The sequence below is a fragment of the Pogona vitticeps genome, chromosome 2 (assembly GCF_051106095.1).
Source record: "Pogona vitticeps strain Pit_001003342236 chromosome 2, PviZW2.1, whole genome shotgun sequence".
Classification (NCBI taxonomy): domain Eukaryota; kingdom Metazoa; phylum Chordata; class Lepidosauria; order Squamata; family Agamidae; genus Pogona; species Pogona vitticeps.
Genome location: NC_135784.1, coordinates 14,702,869 through 14,724,566, shown reverse-complemented (window position 1 = coordinate 14,724,566; position 21,698 = coordinate 14,702,869). Strand labels below are relative to the sequence as shown.

Sequence of the window (21,698 nt, the reverse complement as noted above, 5' to 3'; positions counted from 1 at the left end):
TCACGGCAAAGATGATGGAGGCCACTGCAGACTTCTCGGGGCCCCGCATCCTCCTGGCAATCGAATTCTCTGAAGCGCTGGCACCCTATGCCATTGCTCAAGGCTTCTCCGTTCAGGGTCTTCGGCATCGTCTTTTCGTGGAATGCCCTAATATCGTCGGCCTTTTTCCATACGAATCCCCTTTCCTGCTCCACAAGCAGCTGATTCTGGCTTTCCCACCTCTAGTCTGTAGAATAAATCAGCCTGCAGGAAGGAATCAAAAATCTCCCTGGTGTTTTGCTCATTTCTTTCTCAAAGCAAAGATTATAGCAAGGCTATGCAAAGCTGAAACAACCCAGTAGGGAGTAGCAGATGGGCGAGACCAGGGTTCGAATCCATGCTCAGGCATGGAGAGTCATGGAGGGGTAGGAATTGGTGAAACCACTCCTTAAATATCTCAAATATCTTTAAGTATCTCACGTGCCTTGAAAGGCCCATTAGGGTCATCTTGAATGGCATGTAATACATATGTAAAGCGAAGATGAACTTGAGAATAACTCTCAAATTCTCTGATCCCTTCCAAAAAAAGTTTTTACCACAAAGCAACAGTAATAGAGCTTTTTCTGTAGCAGAAGCATGAGAGGGCCAAACATTCAGAAAGAAACTAGAGTGCAGGTGGAAATCTGCCAGCCTGGGATGTGAAACAGTCTCTGAACAACTCCACAATGTTATAATAATAATAATAATAATAATAATAATAATAATAATAATAATAATAATAATAATAATAATAATAATAATAATAATAATAATAATAATAATAATAATTAATTGTCATTGTAAGTATATACACAGTATACCCATACAACGAAATTCTCAATTTCCCTCCCCATTCCAGGTTCTGTAAAAAAGTTGGAGGCAACAGGAAAAGAGGAAAACCAAATGTAAGATGGATTGACACCATTAGCGAACCCACAGGGTTGATTTTACAGCAGCTGTGCGGGGCTGCTGAGGACAACACATTTTGGAGATCGTTCATTCATAAGGTCGCCCTAAACCAGGGGCGATGTTGATACCATGTGACAACAACAGAAGCTTAAAACACGTGGCTCTTCAAAGAGGATTGTCCCAATTGACTAAACAAAATTATGATCATCTTTGCAGACACCCTCGGCCTGATCGGATCATATTGCAGATACCCTGGACTGCCAAAAAATATGAATCAGGTGTGTCCATAATCCAAGTAGTCCAGAACACGTAGAAAGCTATCTTGCATTTTTTTTCTTTACTGCATTGAATGCAGACAATTTATACTAGCTGTTATTCAAGTTTTTAAGCTCAAGATTTTGCCCCAACTGTTATATGGTATACCAACATGAATCCTAGGATTTCTCACAAGTATAGAGAGTGTTCCCCTTCATGGATTGCTGACAGAAATCAAATTGATTACCATACTGTATATTCTCCGCAGCCAAAGATGGAGAAGCTCTATACAGTCAGCAAAAACAAGACCTGGAGTTGATTGTGGCTCTGATCATCAGCTTCTCGTAGCAAAATTCAAGCTTAAACTGAAGAGAGTAGGAAAAACCACTGGGCTAGTCAGGTATAATCAAAACCAAATCCCTGATAAATACATAGTGGAAGTGAAGAACAGATTTAAGGAACTAGATTAGGTGGACAGAGTTCCTGAAGAACTTTGGATAGAGGCTCGTAACATTGTACAGGAGGCAGCAACAAAAACCATCCCAAAGAAAAGGAAATGCAAGAAAGCAAAGTGGCTCTCCAACGAGGCCTTACAAATAGCAGAGAAAGCAAGGGAAACAAAATGCAAGGGAGATAGGGAAAGTTACAGAAAATTGAATGCAGAATTCCAAAGGACAAAATTTGTAGGGACGTAACAGAAGCAGAAGACATCAAGAAGAGGTGGCAATAATACACAAAGGAATTATACCAGAAAGATTTGGATATCCCGGACAAGCCAGATAGTGTGGTTGCTGGCCTTGAGCCAGACATCCTGGAGAATGAAGTCAAGTGGGCCTTTAAAAGCTTGTCTAACAACAAGGCCAGTGGAGGTGATGGCATTCCAGTTGAACTATTTAAAATCTTAAAAGATGACGCTGTAAAGGTGCTACATTCAATATGCTAGCAAGTTTGGAAAACTCAACAGTGTCCAGAGGATTGGAAAAGATCAGTCTACATCCCAATCCTAAAGCAGGGAAGTACAAAAGAATGCTCCAACTACCATACAATTGCACTCATTTCCCACGCTAGCAAGGTTATGCTCAAAATCCTCCAAGGTAGGCTTCAGCAGTATGTGGACCCAGAACTCCCAGAAGTACAAGCTGGATTTCAAAGGGGCAGAGGAACTACAGACCAAATTGCTAACATGCGCTGGATTATGGAGAAAGCCAGAGAGTTCCAGAAAAACATCTACAGTACTTCTGCTTCATTCACTATGCAAAAGCTTTTGACTGTGTGGACCACACCAAACTATGGCAAGTGCTTAAAGAAATGGGAGTGCCTGATCACCTTATCTACCTCCTGAGAAACCTATACGTGGGACAGGAAGCAATAGTTAGAACTAGATATGGAACAACTGATTGGTTAAAAATGGGAAAGGAGTACGACAAGGCTGTATATTGTCCCCCTGTTTATTTAATTGATATGCAGAATACATCATGCGAAAGTCCTTACTAGAGGAATCCCAAACTGGAATTAAGATTGCCGGAAGAAAAATCAACCACCTCAGATATGCAGATGATACCACTCTGATGGCAGAAAGTGAGGAGGAATTAAGGAACTTTGTAATGAGGGTGAAAGAGGAGAGTGCAAAAAATGGTGTAAAGCTCAACATTAAAAGAAATCTAAGATCATGGCCACTGCTCCCATCAGCTCCTGGCAAATATAAGGGGAAGATATGGAGGCAGATACAGATTTCACTTTCTTGGGCTCCATGATGACTGCAGATGGTGAGAGCAGCCACGAAATTAAAAGACGCCTGCTTCTTGGGAGGAAAGTGATGACAAAAAATCGACAGCTTCTTAAAAAGCAGAGACATCACTTTGCCAACAAAAGTACGAATAGTCAAAGCTATGGTTTTTCCAATAGTGAAGTATGGAAGTGAGAGCTGGACCATAAAGAAAGCTGACCCCCGAAGAATTGATACTTTTGAACTGTGGTGCTGGAGGAGGCTCTTGAGAGTCCCCTGGACCGCAAGGAGAACAAACCTATCCATTCTAAAGGAAATCAACCCTGAGTGCTCACTGGAAGGACAGATCCTAAAGCTGAGGTTCCAATACTTTGGCCATCTCATGAGAAGAGAAGATTCCCTGGAAAAGACCCTGATGTTGGGAAATTGTGAAAGCAAGAAGAGAAGGGGATGACAGAGGATGAGATGGTTGGACAGTGTCATCCAAGCTACCAACATGAATTTGACCAAACTCTGGGAGGCAGTGGAAGACAGGAGGGCCTGGCGTGCTCTGGTCCATGGAGTCACGAAGTCAGACACGACTAAACGACTAGACAACAACAACAACAACAACAACAACAACAACAACAACAACAACAACAACAACAACAATAGTGTTCTTTCAAGTTTTCTAAGATCCATTTTGGGAATGCCAAGATGCGTCCCTGCAGCTGCCTTACGATTAGAGACGGGTCTAACGTCACTAGAATGCAGTGCTTGGCTCTTTGCTTTTAGACATTGGAACAAGGTAAAATACATGCTGATCCCTCCATGGGATATCTTAACCTTCTACAGAAAGAGATCCATAACAGCTCATGGCCTAAAGCTTTTCCAGCCAAAGTGCATCTATTAGGGCTCTCTTTGGACTTTCTTTATGCCCAGGAATCCAAGGCAGCCAACTCTACCTTAGAAAATGGCTCGCAAAACATGCTCCATCTTGCACCCTGGCCTAAAGTATAATTTCTCGCAAAGTGCTAGGTATTTAGAGAACAACCTTTTGGACAGACTTCCCATGTCAGCTCCTGCGCGCGTGCGTGTGTGTGTGTGTGTGTGTGTGTTTGTGTGTGTGTGTGTGTGTGTGTGTGAGAGAGAGAGAGAGAGAGAGAGACAGAGACAGAGAGAGAGAATTATATATATATAGGATAGAAAAATTATATATATATCTCATCAGGTGGCCGTTATGAGATATATATATATCTCATAAGGGCCACCTTTTATTTGTCTATCCTAAAGGTGGTCCTTATAATGCAGGAGCTGACATGGGCAGTCAGTCCTAAAGGTTTCTGGCTTCTCTCAGGTTGTCCAAGGAAAAATGTGGGTGGATTCTGATTTTCCAATTATTAAAATAGCTTGCATTCCCCTTGTTTCCTCTCTGCTGCCTTTTTCTATTGGCATAGTATGAAAATTGCTGGCTTAATATCTCCAGCTGTACAGCAAAGAAAAAATCCAGACAGAGCAGATTATTATATAATTACAGGAAACACTCAATTTACAATCCTTTATTAGTTTAGATTTACCCCAATTGGCATTGTAGCATGATTAGATTCAGTCAGAAACTCTGGTGTTAAGAAATAATTTAAAATGTTTCTATTTTACTCACAAATCTGTTGAGCAGAATATGTGCTAAAATGTTGGCTGAAAAAAGATTCAGTTACACAGTGGAGAGAAAGTCCATACAGAGATCTACAGAGCAACTTAGTATATTACAAGGCTCCCTCAAATAAAATCAGTTTACGGTAGTTAGATATACCTCACGTTACTTCAACTGACAGAACACAGTCTCAAAATACCCAGACTCTGGCACTAAGAAAGAATAACATTTTCTCTCAAAAAAACCTTAAAAGACTTTAAAAAATCTTCATATCAGAATACAAACAGAAACTTGGCTAAAACATTGGTTACCTGGTTCATTAGCTTAACTGGCTGAGCTTAAATTATTTTCTTAGCTTAACTGACTGGTTATATACACATTCATACTCCAACTCACTGAACACTCCCATTATTAAACTGTCTCTAACACAGACATTGCTAAACACTAACAGACTCAGAGCCTTGTTAATAAATTGACTCATTCTGACACAGGACCTTGATTGAGGTAAAAATAAAAAGGTGGGAAAGGAAATCTGAAGTCGAGAGGGAAACAATTGGCTATTCTGATTGCCATTCCCTCAAAAGTTCCTCCCATCCAAATCTCTTAAAGGTGTAATAGGAAGGTAGATGTTCCAACAAAATTTTCATATATATCAGATAACAACACTTATTTACTTGTTATATACAGCAGTTTAAGGTCTTAACTTCATTATTTCCTGACTCCATAACTCAGACTCTTAACACCCACAAAACCTCGCTAACCTGACTCTAACTGACACAGAATCCTGACCGTGTAAAAAAGGAGGGAAGAGGAATCTGAGGTAGAGAGGGAAGCAATTGGCTGCTGCTGTGTGATTGACATTCAAGTCCAAAGTCCCTCCCATCCCAGCCTCCCAAAGGCATCATATGCAGCCAGTAAATGTCAATATTTTCCTACAAACAAACAAAACAATGGAAATTCAATCCACCTTCTAAAACAACCTTTCCAATCCCTGTTTTTTTTCCCCATTCTCCTTTTTCTAGCTTTTCCAGTCCAGCAGCCCTCTTTTTGATGGTGCACAGAAATGGCTGGACTCAGGCTTTTCCTTCTGTGTAGACTCCCAGAAACCAATCAAATGTTTAGTTAATCAATCATTCTTCTTCATTTGAATTAGGTTAGCTGAGCCTGGACACGATCCGTGTTTCAAAGTAACCAGCCTATTACCTTGTATTTGGAGCCCCGTGGCGTCGTGGGTAAACTGCAGTTCAAGCTTCTGCTCATGACCTGAGTTTGCTCCTGATGGATTCAGGTAGCCAGCTCAAGGTTGATTAAGACTCCCATCTTTCCAAGGGCGGTCAATCTAGTAACCAGGTCACCCTGCAGCCGGCATAATTAAATTTGGGCAATGTGTAGCCTGCATACTTAAAACTGGAAACTGTCCAGAGAGTGTTTTAAGCAGCGCACTTTATTGAGTGGGGGGGGGCGGGCTCCCTCCCTTGAGAATATTTGGACATTTGAGGGAAAACGTCATGGATTCAACCAAGAAGGGGGCATTTTGATTTTTTTTGGTCTGCAATTTGCAAGAATTCCCCCAGGCAGAACCCCAGGAGCTGCCGCCCCAAAACAGTTGTAGAAAGAGCAGCTTTTCCCACCTCTGTGTAGCCCTCCATCTGGTATATCCAGTCAATTGGTACAAACCAACCTGCTTTCTCACCACCAGAAGCAACTCTTTCTCAACTAGGGGTGCAAACACCCCCCCTCCCATGTTACATACCATCTTAAGATACGTGACCACTCTCTCCCTGCCTATGGGAACAGGGACACACTCCCTTTGGGGGTCAGCCATGTCTTCGCTTCTTGCACCTACCTCCTCCCCTCCTTTTCTGCTCCCGACCCCTTTCAGCCGGCTCCTGGGGTGCTTTTCTAAGCTGACCGTGAATGCAGGGGGCCTTTCATCCCATCCACCCCAATTTCTACCCTGTTTCCTGGGCGCTTCACACAAAGCGGCGAAAAAACGAACAAACAACAACCTCCCTGCGTGGTTTGAAACTTGCTTGAAAAAGTCCTCCCGCTTCTCAAATCTGATCCTGCTGGAAGGATGGCTCTGAATTAATTGAAATCCTGTTGCATAGCGTAGCAAGTCACCCTAGAGTAGGCCTACTGACTCTTGTGGGGATTGGGTGAGGCCCCTCCTCTGTCGGTTGCAATGATTCAAACAGGCCTCCTCTAGTTGTGACTCCCTTTGCTAAGCAGCAGGAGTTTCAGCCGTTGTTTTACTGCGGTTGTGTTGAGTAGGAAAAGTCTTGTTGTTCAGGCACTGGAGAGCCTGTGAACCTCCACATTGTCATTCTAGCCATCTCTGCACAATTTAAGAGCAGTGGAGGTTTGAAATCTAAGTTTTTCTTCTTCTAGATGGGCTGCCTTCCAAGGTTGACGAGCCCCACCTACCCGGCCCTGAATTTTCTAGGAGGCAGGAAAACGCTGCTTCGGATCCTATTCTATGCAAGGTACAATGAACATTTAGGGTAAATCCCAGAGAGATTTTAGCTTGGTTCTCTCACAACACTCCTCCTGTTACACTTGGAGCTATTCTTAGGCGTAGCAAGAATGGGCCTTAGCAAGAGAAACAGGAAGCTAAGAAGCCCCTCAGGTTTAGGTGTCAGGGCTCAAAAGAGGGCTGGCTTTAGTCAAAACCTAAAAATCCCAGATTTCTCACCAAGCAGCTCAACAGCCTTGCCCAGTAGAATGGGTTAAGAGATAATGACTGACCCAAGGACACACAATAGCTTTTGGGGAACGTCAGAATTGAAAAAGAGCTTTCCACTCCAGGAGAAATATTCTAACCATGGCATTTCAGATTTTATTTACCTGATTATGCGTTTGGGACATAATCGACTGGCAATAATTACTTGCTATAACTACTGTATACTCAGACATATTTAACATGTTTATAGATAGATGCATATTTGGGGACGTGGTGGCGCTGTGGGCTAAATCGCAGAAGCCTTCGTGTGCTGCAGGGTCAGAAGACCAAGCAGTTGTAAGATCGAATCCACGCGACGGAGTGAGCTCCCGCCACTTTGTCCCAGCTCCCGCCAACCTAGCAGTTCGAAAGCATGCAAATGCGAGTAGATAAATAGGGACCACCTCAGTGGGAAGGTAACAGCGTTCCGTGTCTAAGTCACACTGGCTATGTGACCACGGAAGATTGTCTTCGGACAAAAATGCTGGTTCTATGGCTTGGAAACGGGGATGAGCACCGCCCCCTAGAGTCGAACACGACTGGACAAAAATTGTCAAGGGGAACCTTTACCTAGATAGATGCATAGGTAGTTTTCACAACAAAAGCGAACTGCTAGATAGCTCAGTAATTAATCCCAAACTGGCATTTATAGACACACTTATATAAATAGTGTGCCTTGAAATGTTAACTCAGAAAGATGAACACTAATACTGTACCACCATGGAGACCTCTTTAAACAAATAATCTCTAATTAGGATGCAGATTAAAGCAAGTAATTTAAGATGCTACGTTTCAAAAGAACAGGGGGACAGGAATTATTATTTCCTTGTTTCCTGAGTTCATCCTACAAACAGCCATGTGTCTAGTATGACTAAACACCTCTCTGTACAGTATGGAGGCTGTGAGGTTTTGTGACCAGGAATCAGACCAGGAAAATCAGAATTTTCCCCATCAGCAGCAAAAATACACATCTTTGTGGATAAAAAGCAAGCAAGCTAGACAAGGTTATTTGTATAGCGACAGCATTAAAAAATTCAAACAACATGAAATAATTAAATACATTGCTCAACTGAAAACCATCCACTGTTTAGAACCAGAGACAAAGACAAAGTACAAAAATATAAAATTATTGGATATCGGCAAGTTATACCACATGGAATAAAAAAACTGGTAGCTACACAAAAAAGAAAGCACAACACCTTTTCCATTCAGAATTTGACTAAAAATTTTTTTCACCAAAACAATTTATATGCTTAGCAAACTTTTACAAAAGAAAAAAGAAAGAAACATGAAAAATGTTCAAAATTTCTCATTATCACACCCAGCAGAACGAAAAAGTTTTGAAATTTTGCATTCTTGCCTGAGGGAATAAAATAAGCAGAGACTTATTATATTTAAGAAATAACCTATAGATCAAGGCCAAATTGATCCATGGGACAGAAACAAAGGGCAAGAATGACAGACCTTCTGTGAAGCTAATATTTGGGCCTTAGAAGTGGGGTAACGGACTTCAACTTAAAGAGATGAAATATAAAGGCAAAAAAATCCTTGTGATTTTTCTTTCTTTTTTTGCATCTTTTTGAATAACCTGATCCTTTTTTTAATATTTATTTTTTATAACACATAAAAACATATTTCCATTGTCATTCGTCATGTTCACTAGATATACAGTACATTAAATTGTTGATATCATATCATGTCTCATTTGTCTCTACAACTTATTTCTTGGCTCTAGCCACTCATACGTTTTATTCCAGTTTTGATGATATTCCAAATCCTCTTTCCATTTAATTGTCATTGTCAGTCTAGCCATTTCTGCACAATCTAAGATTTTTTGTATAATTATTTCTTCTAACGGAGATTTCTCATTTTTCCAGTATTGAACCCATACTATTCTAGCCACCGTCAATATACATAATATAATATAGCTGTCTTGTTTGTTAATATTCTCTGGCATAATACCCAATAAAGACAACTCTGGTTTAAGTTCTATATTCAGTTTGCTATTTTTTTAATCCAAGAGTGTATTTTAACCTTTTTTTTTTTTTTTGCTTTTTCAAAGGTCCACCGTATATAATAGTATCTTCCCTCATGTCTAACACTTACTGGAAACATTTGGGAACATATTTGCTATTCTAGTCAGTGCTAAATGCTATCTGTAAAACATTTTGTATAAAATTTCTTTATATGCAGTTGCTAAGGTTAATTTACAATTACTGTATCACTCCATAACTTTTGCCACTATTCTAGCTGAATTGCGTGACCAAAGTTTTTAGCCCAATGTATCATTGTTTCCTTCACTTGTTCATCTTCCATTTTCACTTCTAAGAGGAATTTATAGATATTCTTAATTAGCCTATCTTCGGTAGAGAGTAATATTTTATCCAACTGTGGTTGTGTTCTAGAGTCCTCTTTATATATTGATTGAATTACCAATAAAGGTAACAATGATGGTATCAGTCTTTGGCTTGCTAGTTCTTCCTTGGTTTTGAGATTTCTTTCTGGGCTTAATATTTCATTATATGTCACTGTTTTTTCAAAGTTGATAAGATATGGATAAATAAATGCTTCTATCGGAGAGAGCCATCTTGGTATTTTCCTACAGATTCTGGTTTTTACTTTTCCCCATATAGTTAGCAAAGCATCTCTTATCATGTTATTTTGAAAGTATTATTTATTTATTTATTTATTTATTTATTTATTTATTTATTTATTTATTTATTTATTTATTTATTTATTTATTTATTGGACTTATATACCGCCCCATAGCGCTACAAGCACTCTCCGGGCGGTTTACAATTTTAATTATGCAGGCTACACATTGCCCCCCCCAGCAAGCTGGGTACTCATTTTACCGACCTCGGAAGGATGGAAGGCTGAGTCAACATTGAGCCGGCTACCTGGGATTTGAACCCCAGGTCGTGAGCACAGTTTTAGCTGCAGTACAGCGTTTTAACCACTGCGCCACGAGGCTTGTGTGCTTTAGTTTTGCCATCCCATAAAAACGCATGCCAAAAGGCATTTTATTCATCAGACATATCCATTATCTCAGCCATACCAAAACTGAAGCTTGGGAGTACAGTGTCGATTCTAGTAGGAATCCTTGGGATTTTTCAAAGACTTTCCAAACAATTGGTTCCTAACACTTGGACCAGATGTTTTCAGACTCCATCCTGTGGTCTGTCAGTTCAAAGTGCCTTTGAAATCTCAACAGGTAGAATGCTGGGTGATCCAAGGTTCTTATCTCTACTCAAATGCCGGCCCTCAGGTCATGTTAATCAGTTCCTTACACCTCTGGACTCTGAAACTGAAAAAGTCTGTGTGAGGACAGGAGTTAAACAAGGATGCCCTGTTAGCCCCATAGGATTTAACCTGGCCAGGGTGGAGCTGCTTCTCCAGAACATTTCCACTCCTGCTTTTTGGAAAAGAGCCATGGTTACACTCATGTTCAAAAGGGAAGACCCCTCAAACTTGAAGACCAGCTTCACTACGTAGCACACTCTACACGACAGATGCAAGCACTGGGGACACCAGAGAGGAATTACCTCAGAACGTCTTTGCTTTGTGGTTGCCAAGATATTTTTCCTCTCTCTTTGAACCTTGAGTATTTTTCCACCTCCCCCCAAGAGGGGAAGGGGCACCATTCCTGGAGGCACTGCAATACCAGGTTGATGCTTGGAGTGGATGGAGCAAGCCCCTTTTCCATCTCCCAGCTCTAAAAATCCATTTAATATGTAGTCCTCAAATAGAGGACATATCAGATATTAAACTGATAAGAACAGATACTACACTTCATCTTAGCCAAAAGGCCGAGAAGCGATACCTACACTTCCAAAAAAACACCAGATTTCCGGGACCAGCATCCTCCCAGGGGCCGGAGAGCGAGGCAAGGGGCCGAACCGCCCAGCGCCCCCTCGCCAACCGCCCTCTCTCGGATCCCACGCTGCCTGCTCCGGAAAGGGCATACTTTCCGTCTGGAGGGAAAGCAAAGGCCTGAGAGGAAAACTGGCGAGAAATTCCGTAGATTCTTCAGATCTGGTCCATTTCTTGAGGGAGAGTCGGATCCTCCAGACAGTCATTGGACAGCTCTTTGCATATCCCCGCCCATTTCTCCCATCATGCTCTGCAAAAGCATTCTGCATACTGGCGGCTGCCTTGTTCCCCCCCCATGCAAAACGAGGGCTTGGATTAGAACGGGGCAAGATGCACCTGGCCAATTCTTTTAAAAAATTATATATATATTCGCGAAGGCTTTCACGGCTGGGATCTAATGGTTGTTCTGGGTTTTTTGGGGTCTTCGGCCATGTTCTGAAGGTTTTTCTTCCTAATGTTTTACCAGTCTCTGTGGCCGGCATGTTCACAGGACAGGTTGCTGTCCTCTGAAGATGCCGGCCACAGAGACTGGCAAAACGTTAGGAAGAAAAACCTTCAGAACACGGCCGAAGACCCCAAAAAACCCAGAACAACCAAAATGATATATGTTCACGGGATTTGCCCAAAAACCGTTGACAAGTCTAAAAGCTTGCATCTTTACTTAGGAATGGCGGAGCAAAATCTGCTCCGGATGTTCACTGATGTTGGAACTGCCTCTCCTCCCATTCTCTAGGTATTGTGTGCCTTTAAGTCGATTCTGACTTCGGGCGACCGTTTCCAGGGTTTTCCAGGTAGACCCGACTCGGAAGTGGTTTCCCCTTGTTTTCTTCCTGGGGAGCCCTGGGACAACGGGGCAGCTGCAACAGTGTGACTGACCCAGGTGTCCTGGTCGAGCCATATTTTGAACCCAGGTCTCTCTAGTCCAGGATCAACCCTCTAACCACTATGCCACACTGTGTCTCCATTTTGACTAAAGCAAGGCAGCCATTTTGTAAACTGCAGCTCAAGTCGCAAAAAGTGGGAAGTTGGAATTAATGCATTTGTAAATCCCAAACATTTGAGAGCCACTTTGGGAAAGTGCATAGAGTGACGGAGAACAACACAGGAGACCTGGGTTCAAATCTCTACTCAGTCATGGACACTTTCCCTAGTAGTAGCAACAAGAAACTAGTCCGTGAATCTCTCATATCCCTCAGAAACCATTTTAGGATCGCCATAGGCGAGAAACAGCACAAAACAACAACAAATACTAACTCTTAATATGTCTTGTTCTAGTGGGTTCTTGTAAGGATATTTTCAGTAAATTTATTAAAATTTACTGAGTGATCTGAAGATGTTAATGCAACAGCTCTTGTCTGCGACGATGAAATGGAACCTCCAAATTAAGACACAGTCCATCTCAAGTCTCGTTTGGTGGTGTCTGTGTCGTATAAACAGTGGTGGTGGTGGGGGCTTCTGCTTTCACACCCTGCTCATGAACTATCCAGGATATGTTGTTCTCCTCCAAAGAGGACAGAAAGCTAACAAGTCTGCTCTACCTCCCCTTCTCACCCTACAAAAGGTGGACGACTTGCATGGATTTGTGGCCTCGTCAAGATTTGAATTCAGGCCTTCCTGGCTGAAGTAAAAATATGTTGCTTAACAGGGCACTATGCTCTAGAGCTGTGCAGGTTCCCCACAAGGAATGCGTGGCAGGGTGGGGTCCCTTTCAAACACCTGCACCTACTCACTCAAGAGTCTTTCTTCAAATGGATAGGGAAAACAGCACATCTCAAGCCCCACCCTGTCACATCCCTGACACGCTAGCTTTCTGTGTGCAAGAACCTTTTTTTTCTTCACAGAAGCATTTAAGGCCGCAGTGGCGGCCTATGGCCATATGTGGACCTTCAGTATCTTAACAGCCCCAACCATTTTAGAATGGATTTTTAAAAATGTAAATTCAGCTCGAAGTTTCTGTGTGCCCTCTAGGGACCATGGGGAGGGGCGTGTGTGCGCGCACGTGCACATGGATGCATTATAGGAGTCGTTTTCAAAGGGGGAGTGATGGGAAGGTGGAGGTGGCACATTTGATTTGAGGACAGGAGCTCCCCTTTAATATCTGAATTTTTCAGAATCCAATTCCAGTAAGAACAAAGCTTTGACCAGTTCCTCCCACGCAGGACTCTGCAATTCTTCAGCCACCCCCCCCCCACTACCCTGCAGGCTGATGAATGTGCAGGATGTGGAGCAGCCCAGCTATGGTATGCTCGGCTGCCCAAATATAACCTTGGGTTGCCAGATGTTCTTGAATGAAGCCTTCACCACTAGCTCTACTGGCCAGGAATTCTGGGAGTTGTAGTCCAAGAACCATAAGTCTAGCTCATACTACCATTCTGTTCTGCTTTGGTCAGACTTTTCCTGGGGTATTCGGGCCCAGTTCCTGGCACTAGAGTTTAAGAAGGTGCCAAAAAATGGGAACGTGTCTAGTGGAGGGTGACCAGGATGATAAACTCGCTGGGAGTTTTTAAGAGTAAAGTGAAGACCTGGCTCTTTACGTAGGCTTTCCCTCCTGCCACTACTTAATTTTCCTCTGTTTTTCGCTTGTTTTAGTCTTTTTATCGATGACTTTAATTTTAATGCTTTTTTTTTTATTGTAAACTGCCCAGAGTAGAGTGGTCTAGATGGGTGGTATAAAAGCCAAATTAAAAAAAAATTAAAAAAATAAATAAACAAGGCAGATATAATGATACAGTCTGTGCTGGATGGGGTTACGCTCCCTCTGAAGACACAGATGTGCAACTTGGGGAGGGGGTGTTCAAGGATTCATCTCTCAGCCTGGATGCCCAGGTTTCGGCAATGGCCCAACTCCTGGTCTGCAGCCCGGTGCCAGTCCGTGGCTTGAGCCAGACTGGGGCGCGGCCACAGACCTCCCCCCAGCACTCCCCCTGCACAAACCCTTTGCGCATGCATGCCTGTGTTCCCCCACCCCTTTGTGCATGTGTGCCCCTGAGCACACCACCCTTTGCCCTAGTGCATGAGTGCACACCCGCCCGCATGAGCACCGCACCTCCCTTCGTGCATGCGCATGAGCATGCACGCACCTGCACAAGCAACCTCCTGCTCCATTGCGCATGCGCACGAGGGTGCCCCTCCTTCCCCAACTGGCCCAAAAAAAGGTTGGGGACCGCTGCTACCCACTGTACATGGGGCTGCCTATGGAAAGTGTCAGGAAACGTCAGCGGATCCAAAACGTGCCAGCCAGATTGCTGACTGGGGCTGGCCACAGGAATCACATAATGCCCCCTATTATGACAGCTCCATTGGCTCTCCCAAATGGTTTCCCGTCAAAACTCACAGAGCTGGTTCTAACCTATAAAGCCTGAATGGCCTGGACTCAAGTTATCTCAGGGATTGCATCTCCCTTTATGAGCCTGCTCGAGTGTTAAGATAATCAGACAAGACCCCCCATTACCTCCACAGGTACATCTGATGGGGACACAGGAGGTCTTCTTCTGTTGCTCCCAGACTTTGGAACTCCCTGCCACTGTGGGCCAGGCTGGCCCCATCTTTGCTGCCCTTCCACAAGCAGGTGAAGATCTTTCTCTTCAGGCAGGCTTTCCCTTGGTGATTGGTTGCCTGACCGGGGTTTTTTAATGGATGGGTATGCTTTTCTGCTTTTGAAAGTGTTTTTAATATTGCTTTTACCATTTCTTCGATCCTTTTTATTCTTTGTATACTTTTTTTAAAGCTTCAAATGTTGTCTTTTAATGATACAAGCTACCTTGGGTCCTTTTTAAGGAGAAGGTGAGGTAAAAATATTTTAAATAAATAAATATAATTAGATCAATTCCAGCTGTGAAGTATGATGACTAGATAATAATTCCCCTGTCAAAGGGGCAGGACTCTATAGCGGTTCAAAATGTTCTAGAAAAATCACATCACATATCATCACCATTATGTCAGAACTCTACAGTTGGAAGGGACCCTATGCATCGAGTCCAGCTTGTGAGGAAGGCACAGTGGGGGAATCGATCTCCACTGAGCTGAACACCTTAACACAAGAAAAGAAAAAGGTAACATTTCTTCCTTTGGATGATATATTTGTCAAATGTACAACGCTGATATGAAATAGATTTGTTGTTGATAGATATATTCTATTTTAATTTCCTTGAGCTTGTCACAGTGAGTTAACAATGGAAACTCAAATAGATAGAATCACAACAAATTAATGAAATTGATTCAAAAGATTTATTAATCGACAAACACACCAACTTCACATCGTGGTTCTTTCTGAATTGCCCTCACCAAGATCCAGACTATGAGGAATGGCTTTATTACTCTGGCTCTTACTCTGCATGCAGCTGAATCTGCACTAAAAGCATTTATACAGCTTGTCACCTGTGTGAGTTTTCTGATGGGAAGACAGGTGGGAGCTCCGAGAGAAACTTTTTCCACATTCAAAACATTTATACGGCTTGTCACCTGTGTGAGTTTTCTGATGTGAAGACAGGTAGGAGCTCTGAGAGAAGCTTTTTCTACATTCAAAACATTTATACGGCTTGTCACCTGTGTGGATTCGTTGGTGGGAAGTGAGGTGTATCCTCCGTCTGAAGCTCTTTCCACACTCCAGGCATTTATAGGGTTTCTCTTCAGCGTGCAACATCAAATGCCTTTTCAGGTTCCCACGGAAGCACTTGCTACACTGTGGGCATTCATATGGCTTCCTCCCAGTGTGGATTCGTTGGTGGGAAGTGAGGTGTGTCCTCTGTCTGAAGCTCTTTCCACACTCCAGGCATTCATACGGCTTCTCCCCAGTGTGGATTCGTTGGTGGGAAGTGAGGCATATCCTCTGTCTGAAGCTCTTTCCACACTCCAAGCATTTAAATGGCTTCTCCCCAGTGTGGATTCGTTGGTGGGAAGTGAGGTGTGTCCTCTGTCTGAAGCTCTTTCCACACTCCAGGCATTCATACGGCTTCCTCCCAGTGTGGATTCGTTGGTGGGAAGTGAGGTGTATCCTCTGTCTGAAGCTCTTTCCACACTCCAGGCATTTATAGGGTTTCTCTTCAGCGTGCAACGTCAAATGCCTTTTCAGGTTCCCACGGAAGCACCTGTTACACTGTGGGCATTCATACGGCTTCTCTCCAGTGTGGAACCTTTTATGATAAATGAGGCTATAACGGTGAGTGAAACACTTCCCACACACATTACATTTATACAGTTTCTCTCCCGTGTGGGTCCGCTGATGAGAAGCAAGGTTTCTCTTCACGTTGAATCTCTTCCCGCACTCCAAACATTCATAGGGTTTCTCCCCTGTGTGAATGGTCATGTGATTCTTAAGACGGGCTTTATCAAGAAAGCCCTTGGAGCAGTACGAACACTTGAAGGGCTTCTCCCCTGTGTGGACCCTCAGATGACGCTTCAAGTGAGATTTCTTGCTGTAGGTCTTCCCACACTCTAGACATTTAATATTTTCCTTTGCTTGGTTTCTTTCTGCTTGGACTGGGACAGTGGGCACATCCCCAGCCTCCGGATCAGAGGACTCTTCCCTCCTCTTTTGCCCCTCTCTTGTTTCGCTTTGTTGTTGTTTTCTGCTTCGAGAGTGAAGTTGTTTCACTGGCCCTCTACAGGGTTCCTCCTCATACTCCTGTCTTCTCTGATCTCCTGTTGAAATCATGGCAATGAGGTGAGTCAGAAAGGGAAGCTCTCATCAGCAGACAAAATGTACTGATTTGAACTGCTGACACACAGACAACTAAATGTGACAGGTGAAAACAAATACAGGATGGCGCACATCTGGAACAAGTTCAGAACGGCATTAACCGCCAGTTGGTGTGACACAGCATGTGAGACTGGGATCACAAAGACCTGATTGCAATTAGGGATGAGCCGTTTTGATTTTGTGGACTACAAATCCCATCATTCTCCACTGTGGGAATTCCCACATTACAGACATTGTAATTTTGGCTCGCCTGGGAGAAAGATTCATGGCTCAGCATAGACCAAGCTCTGCCTAGCTTCCTGTTCAGAAAGGAAGTTCTCAACTAGTACTGGGTCAGTTTCCTTTCTGAACAGAAACCATGGACACAACGAGGCTACACCAAGCCACTGAGAATTCCAGCTTAGGCCTTGTGTCCCAGGTGAGTCATATTTAGTCTGTCAGATCCTGACGCCCAGGGGCAGAGCCACAACCTAAAGAAAACAGCTCCGTTGAAGAAACATCTTTAACTAGCAAAAGCAAAGAACAGAACCCAAATTGGCCCGTGACACAAAAGGTCAGGAAATTCACACTTCTGTCTGATTTTCACAGTCGTGTCACACATGGAGTATGGGAGGTGTTACTAAATAACATCTGAGCAACCCTATCCCTGCCAACGTCTGTGTGCATATGATTGCACAGAGATATTGGTGAAATCAACCCTGAGTGCTGACTGGAAGGACAGATCCTGAAGCTGAGGCTCCAATACTTTGGCCATCTCATGAGAAGAGAAGACTCCCTGGAAAAGCCCCTGATGTTAGGAAAGTGTGAAGGAAAGAGGAGAAGGGGACGACAGTGGACGAGATGGTTGGACAGTGTCATCGAAGCCACCAACATGAATTTGACCCAACTCCAGGAGGCAGTGGAGGATAGGAGGGCCGGGCGTTCTCTGGTCCATGGGGTCACAAAGAGTCACCCGCCCATGATGACCTAGGAAGTTACAGGAGATGTAACTCTGCATCATCCTGTTAACTAAATCCTATAACTATTAGTAGATTTTATTTTAGCATCACCAGCTCTCTTTGAGCTGACTTTTCTAAAAGCTTGAAAGCTTTCAGAGCTGAATTCATTTCTTAGCTTAACCCCCACCAGGAGTTAGCAGTAGAATCCTGTTAGGGTATATTTCTCCTAAATTCCCACTCTTCGCATAGGGCCTCATTTTAGCGTGTCCTATCCTGGATTTCTGGCCAAGATTGCCGTTTTAATGCATTGCTTTATCACAGTTACAGTTTAATGAGACTGTTCTTATATTTCATCAAGTTATCTCTAGCTCATGTGATCGGTGTTACATACAGCACTGATGTTACCTGTCTGTCATGGGTTTGGAGGGAAAGTTCCATCCTATGGGGAGTGGAAGGCGGGACATCAGGAGGAGGGGCTGTACTGTATATATATGTGATGCGTGTGTGGAGAAGTGGAGACGCTGGGATGTGAAGAAGCAGCAGCTGGGAAGAAGAAGCTGGTGTGGGAGTCTGTGTGTCAGACAGGGTACTACTGTGTGTCAGAGTACCAACCTGATAGGTTCAGGTATCTGAATGGTTAGCCAGAACTGATAGGTTCAGGGTCTGTGCTTCAAGTTAAGGGTTCTGTGTGAACCAAACTGTATGCATGTATGAATGAGACTAAGCCACGTTACTATATCTTATTCACTTGATCCTTTTATTTTCCCTGTGTGTTGTTTTAAATAAACCTTATTCTTTTATTGGTTAAAAATCCACCCCTGGTCTGTGTGACTTCTTATAGGGAATGGTTGGTGGCAGCTTAGTTAACGTGTGGCAGATCCCAGTAGGTCTGGGTTTGTCACATTGATTGGTGTCCAGCGTGTGGGATACGACTGGTCCAGTTGTCCAGTGGTCCAGCAAAGCCTTGGCACGTGTGCCCAGAGCAAGGGGGGTCTAGTCAGGGACAATCTGAGGCGCGTAGGTAATCTTCTAGGTGTACCTCACGGGGAGGTGCGCTAGTGGAAGAATGTGCCAACTGGGGAGACTAGATTAGGGTGCTCTGAAGCAGCCTGTTTTGGCGGGAAAAAGCTGAGGCAAAACTGTGAAATAGCAGTGAGCTAGCTTGTCTGCTGAGAGGCCCAGCAGAGGGGGGTAGACTCTAACTCGCTACAGTTGCAAGTAGTGCTGAAGGACAGCAGCAATCTATAGGGAAAGCTGGTTCTGAGGCAAAAGAAAAAAAAAGTGGTCGTTTTATTTTGAGGCTTGACTTTTTAAAGCAGCCTGTTCTGAGGGGGGGATTATGCCCTTGACTCGAAGCCAGATGGCAGAAATGGGTGAAGTGAAAGACCCCCAGGTTGACCAAGGTTCTGAGGATGAATTTGGCTCAGTGCAGGGTGACAGCACGGGAGAGCAGAACCCAGAACTCAGAAAATTGCTTCTAGCCCAACAGCATGAACTGAGGGTGAGGGAAATGGAGGAAAGATTAGAGAGAGAAAGAAGGGAGGAAAGGGAGAAAAAGAGGCAATTTGAATTGGCATTGGAGAGAGAGAAAATGGCGTTTGAGCTAAGAAAATTGGAACTGATGAATCAGAACAATAATAACAATAGGGATTCTGAGGGAGGCCAATTGTCTAAAGCTGACCTGAAGAAATTCCCTGTGTACCACAAGGGAGATTGTCCTGAGGTGTTCTTTTCCTTAGTGGAAAGAGCGTTTGTGGACTTCTCAGTGAGGGAAACTGAGAAGATGACCATCATGCGATCTTTAATCAGTGGTAGCCTGGCTGAGGTTTATTCAGAGATGCCACAGGAACTGATGAGAGATTTTGCAGAGTTTAAAAAACTGGTGTTTGCAAGACATGGGATAAATGCGGAACAGCTGAGGCAAAGATTCAGGTCCCTCACAAAGAAACCAGAGCAGACTTTTACCCAAGTGGGGGCTCAATTGGTGAGGCTGCTAGAGAAATGGCTATCTCAGGAGGGGACAGAGACCTTTCAGCAGCTCAAAGACTTGATAGCGCTGGAACAGTTCTATTCAGTCCTGCATGGGGAACTGAAATTCCAGGTGAGGGAAAGGAAACCTAGATCTGTGGCCGAAGCGGCCGAGATCGCAGATTTTATTTACCAGATAAGAAAGCCCTTAGGTGAGGAGAAATCTGTAGGAAAACCCAAAGAAACCTACAGCAAGTACTCTCAGGGACCAGGGAAAAGCCAGCAAGGGGGAGGGGCCCATGGTGAAGGGAAGCCCTCAGACCTGAAACCAAGACCTCAGATTTTGGAGGGAAAACCAAAACAGGATGAGAAAGACTCAAAATACACCAGAAAATGTTATTTCTGTCAGGGAAAGGGCCATCTAATCTCAGAGTGTGAGAAATTAAAGCAGCTAAAAGGAATTGTGGCTCAGGATTCGAGTGGAACCAAGCCAAAAGCTGTGTTCTGTGTCCAGAAAGAGCAAGGCTCATTGTCACTGAGGGAGCCTGTTGCCATGGCCACTCAATCTGGAACAGCTACCTCTGCTGATCAGGCTGAGGAAAATGGTCCTCTTGTAGAGGTCAGGCGCTGCCTGTTGGTGAGAACAGATTCTCAGTTGTTTGAGACAGCAGGGGTGGACGTAGGAATACTTGGCCATCAGTATAGGGGGCTACGGGACACTTGTTCTCAGGTGACCCTGTGCCATCCAGATATTATTCCTAGGGAGTATGTAATCCCAAATGAGAGCATGAAGGTGGCAGGGATTGAGGGGCAGGTGATCTCTCTGCCAGTCGCGGAGGTACCTGTCAACTTTCAAGGCTGGAGGGGAGTTTGGCGGCTAGCGATTTCATCGACTCTGCCAGCAGCCGTGCTCGTGGGAAATGACCTGGCTGAACATGTGAAACGGGTGCTAGTGATTACACGTTCACAAGCCACCACGGGGACAGTTCAGGGGGGTAATGATGAGCCAGAGACGGAAGCAGGTGGGGGGAGTTCAGAAGCTGTGGTGGAAACCTTAACCACAGACAGCAGATTTGGACAAGAGCAAAAGGCAGACGCCACTCTCCAGAAGTGTTTTGAACAGGTGACTGACGCCCAGCTAACACCGGAAACCCCAGTGAGATTTCTAGAGAAAAAGGGGATTTTATATAGAGAGACCCTGAGAAATATCTCAAAAGGGGGAGATGGGATCAGAAGTCAGCTGGTGGTACCTGAAAAGTATCGCCCCATGATCTTACAAAGGGGGCACTCTGACATGTTTGCTGCGCACTTAGGGGTGAACAAAACACAGCAGAGAATCACACAGAATTTTTACTGGCCTGACATAGGGAAGCAGATCAGGGAGTTCTGTAAACAATGTGATGTGTGTCAAAGGCAGGGGAATAGCCGCGATAGGACCAAAGCAAAGTTGTGCCCTTTGCCTGTGATTGACACTCCGTTCAAATGCATAGGGGTGGATATTGTGGGACCTTTGTCCAAGGCCACAAAGAGGGGGAACAGGTTCATTCTCACCATTGTGGACCATGCCACAAGGTACCCTGAAGCCATACCCTTGACTAACATTGAAACTAACACAGTGGCAGATGCCTTGGTGGGGTATATGTCCAGGATGGGATTTGCCTCAGAAATAATCACAGATTTGGGCGCATCGTTCACATCGAAGCTCATGAAACGCTTATGGCAAATCTGTGGAATTAAGCACAAGGAAACCACTGCCTATCACCCTGAAAGTAATGGGTTAACTGAGAAGTTCAATGGGACTCTAATGCGCATGATTAGGGCTTACTTGGCAGAGAATCCAAACAATTGGGACCAGAAGCTGCAATCCCTTTTGTTTGCTTATCGATCAGTGCCACAAGCCAGTACCGGGTTCAGTCCGTTTGAACTTTTATTTGGGAGAAGGGTGAAAGGGCCCCTTGATT

The 21,698-nt window shown here is 44.0% G+C and overlaps 1 protein-coding gene and 1 non-coding gene across 2 annotated transcripts in view; both read right to left on the bottom strand.

The window, feature by feature from the left end:
• LOC144587169 (uncharacterized) overlaps positions 1–21,698 on the bottom strand; it is a 68,831-nt gene that overhangs the window by 9,496 nt on the left and 37,637 nt on the right. Inside the window, 1 exon segment of the mRNA XM_078386786.1 lies at positions 15,557–16,577. Coding sequence (XP_078242912.1) covers positions 15,557–16,577 — 1,021 coding nt within the window.
• Positions 10,891–11,081, bottom strand: LOC144587669 (U2 spliceosomal RNA). The gene has a single exon (XR_013542832.1). It is a non-coding gene; the product is annotated as a U2 spliceosomal RNA (small nuclear RNA).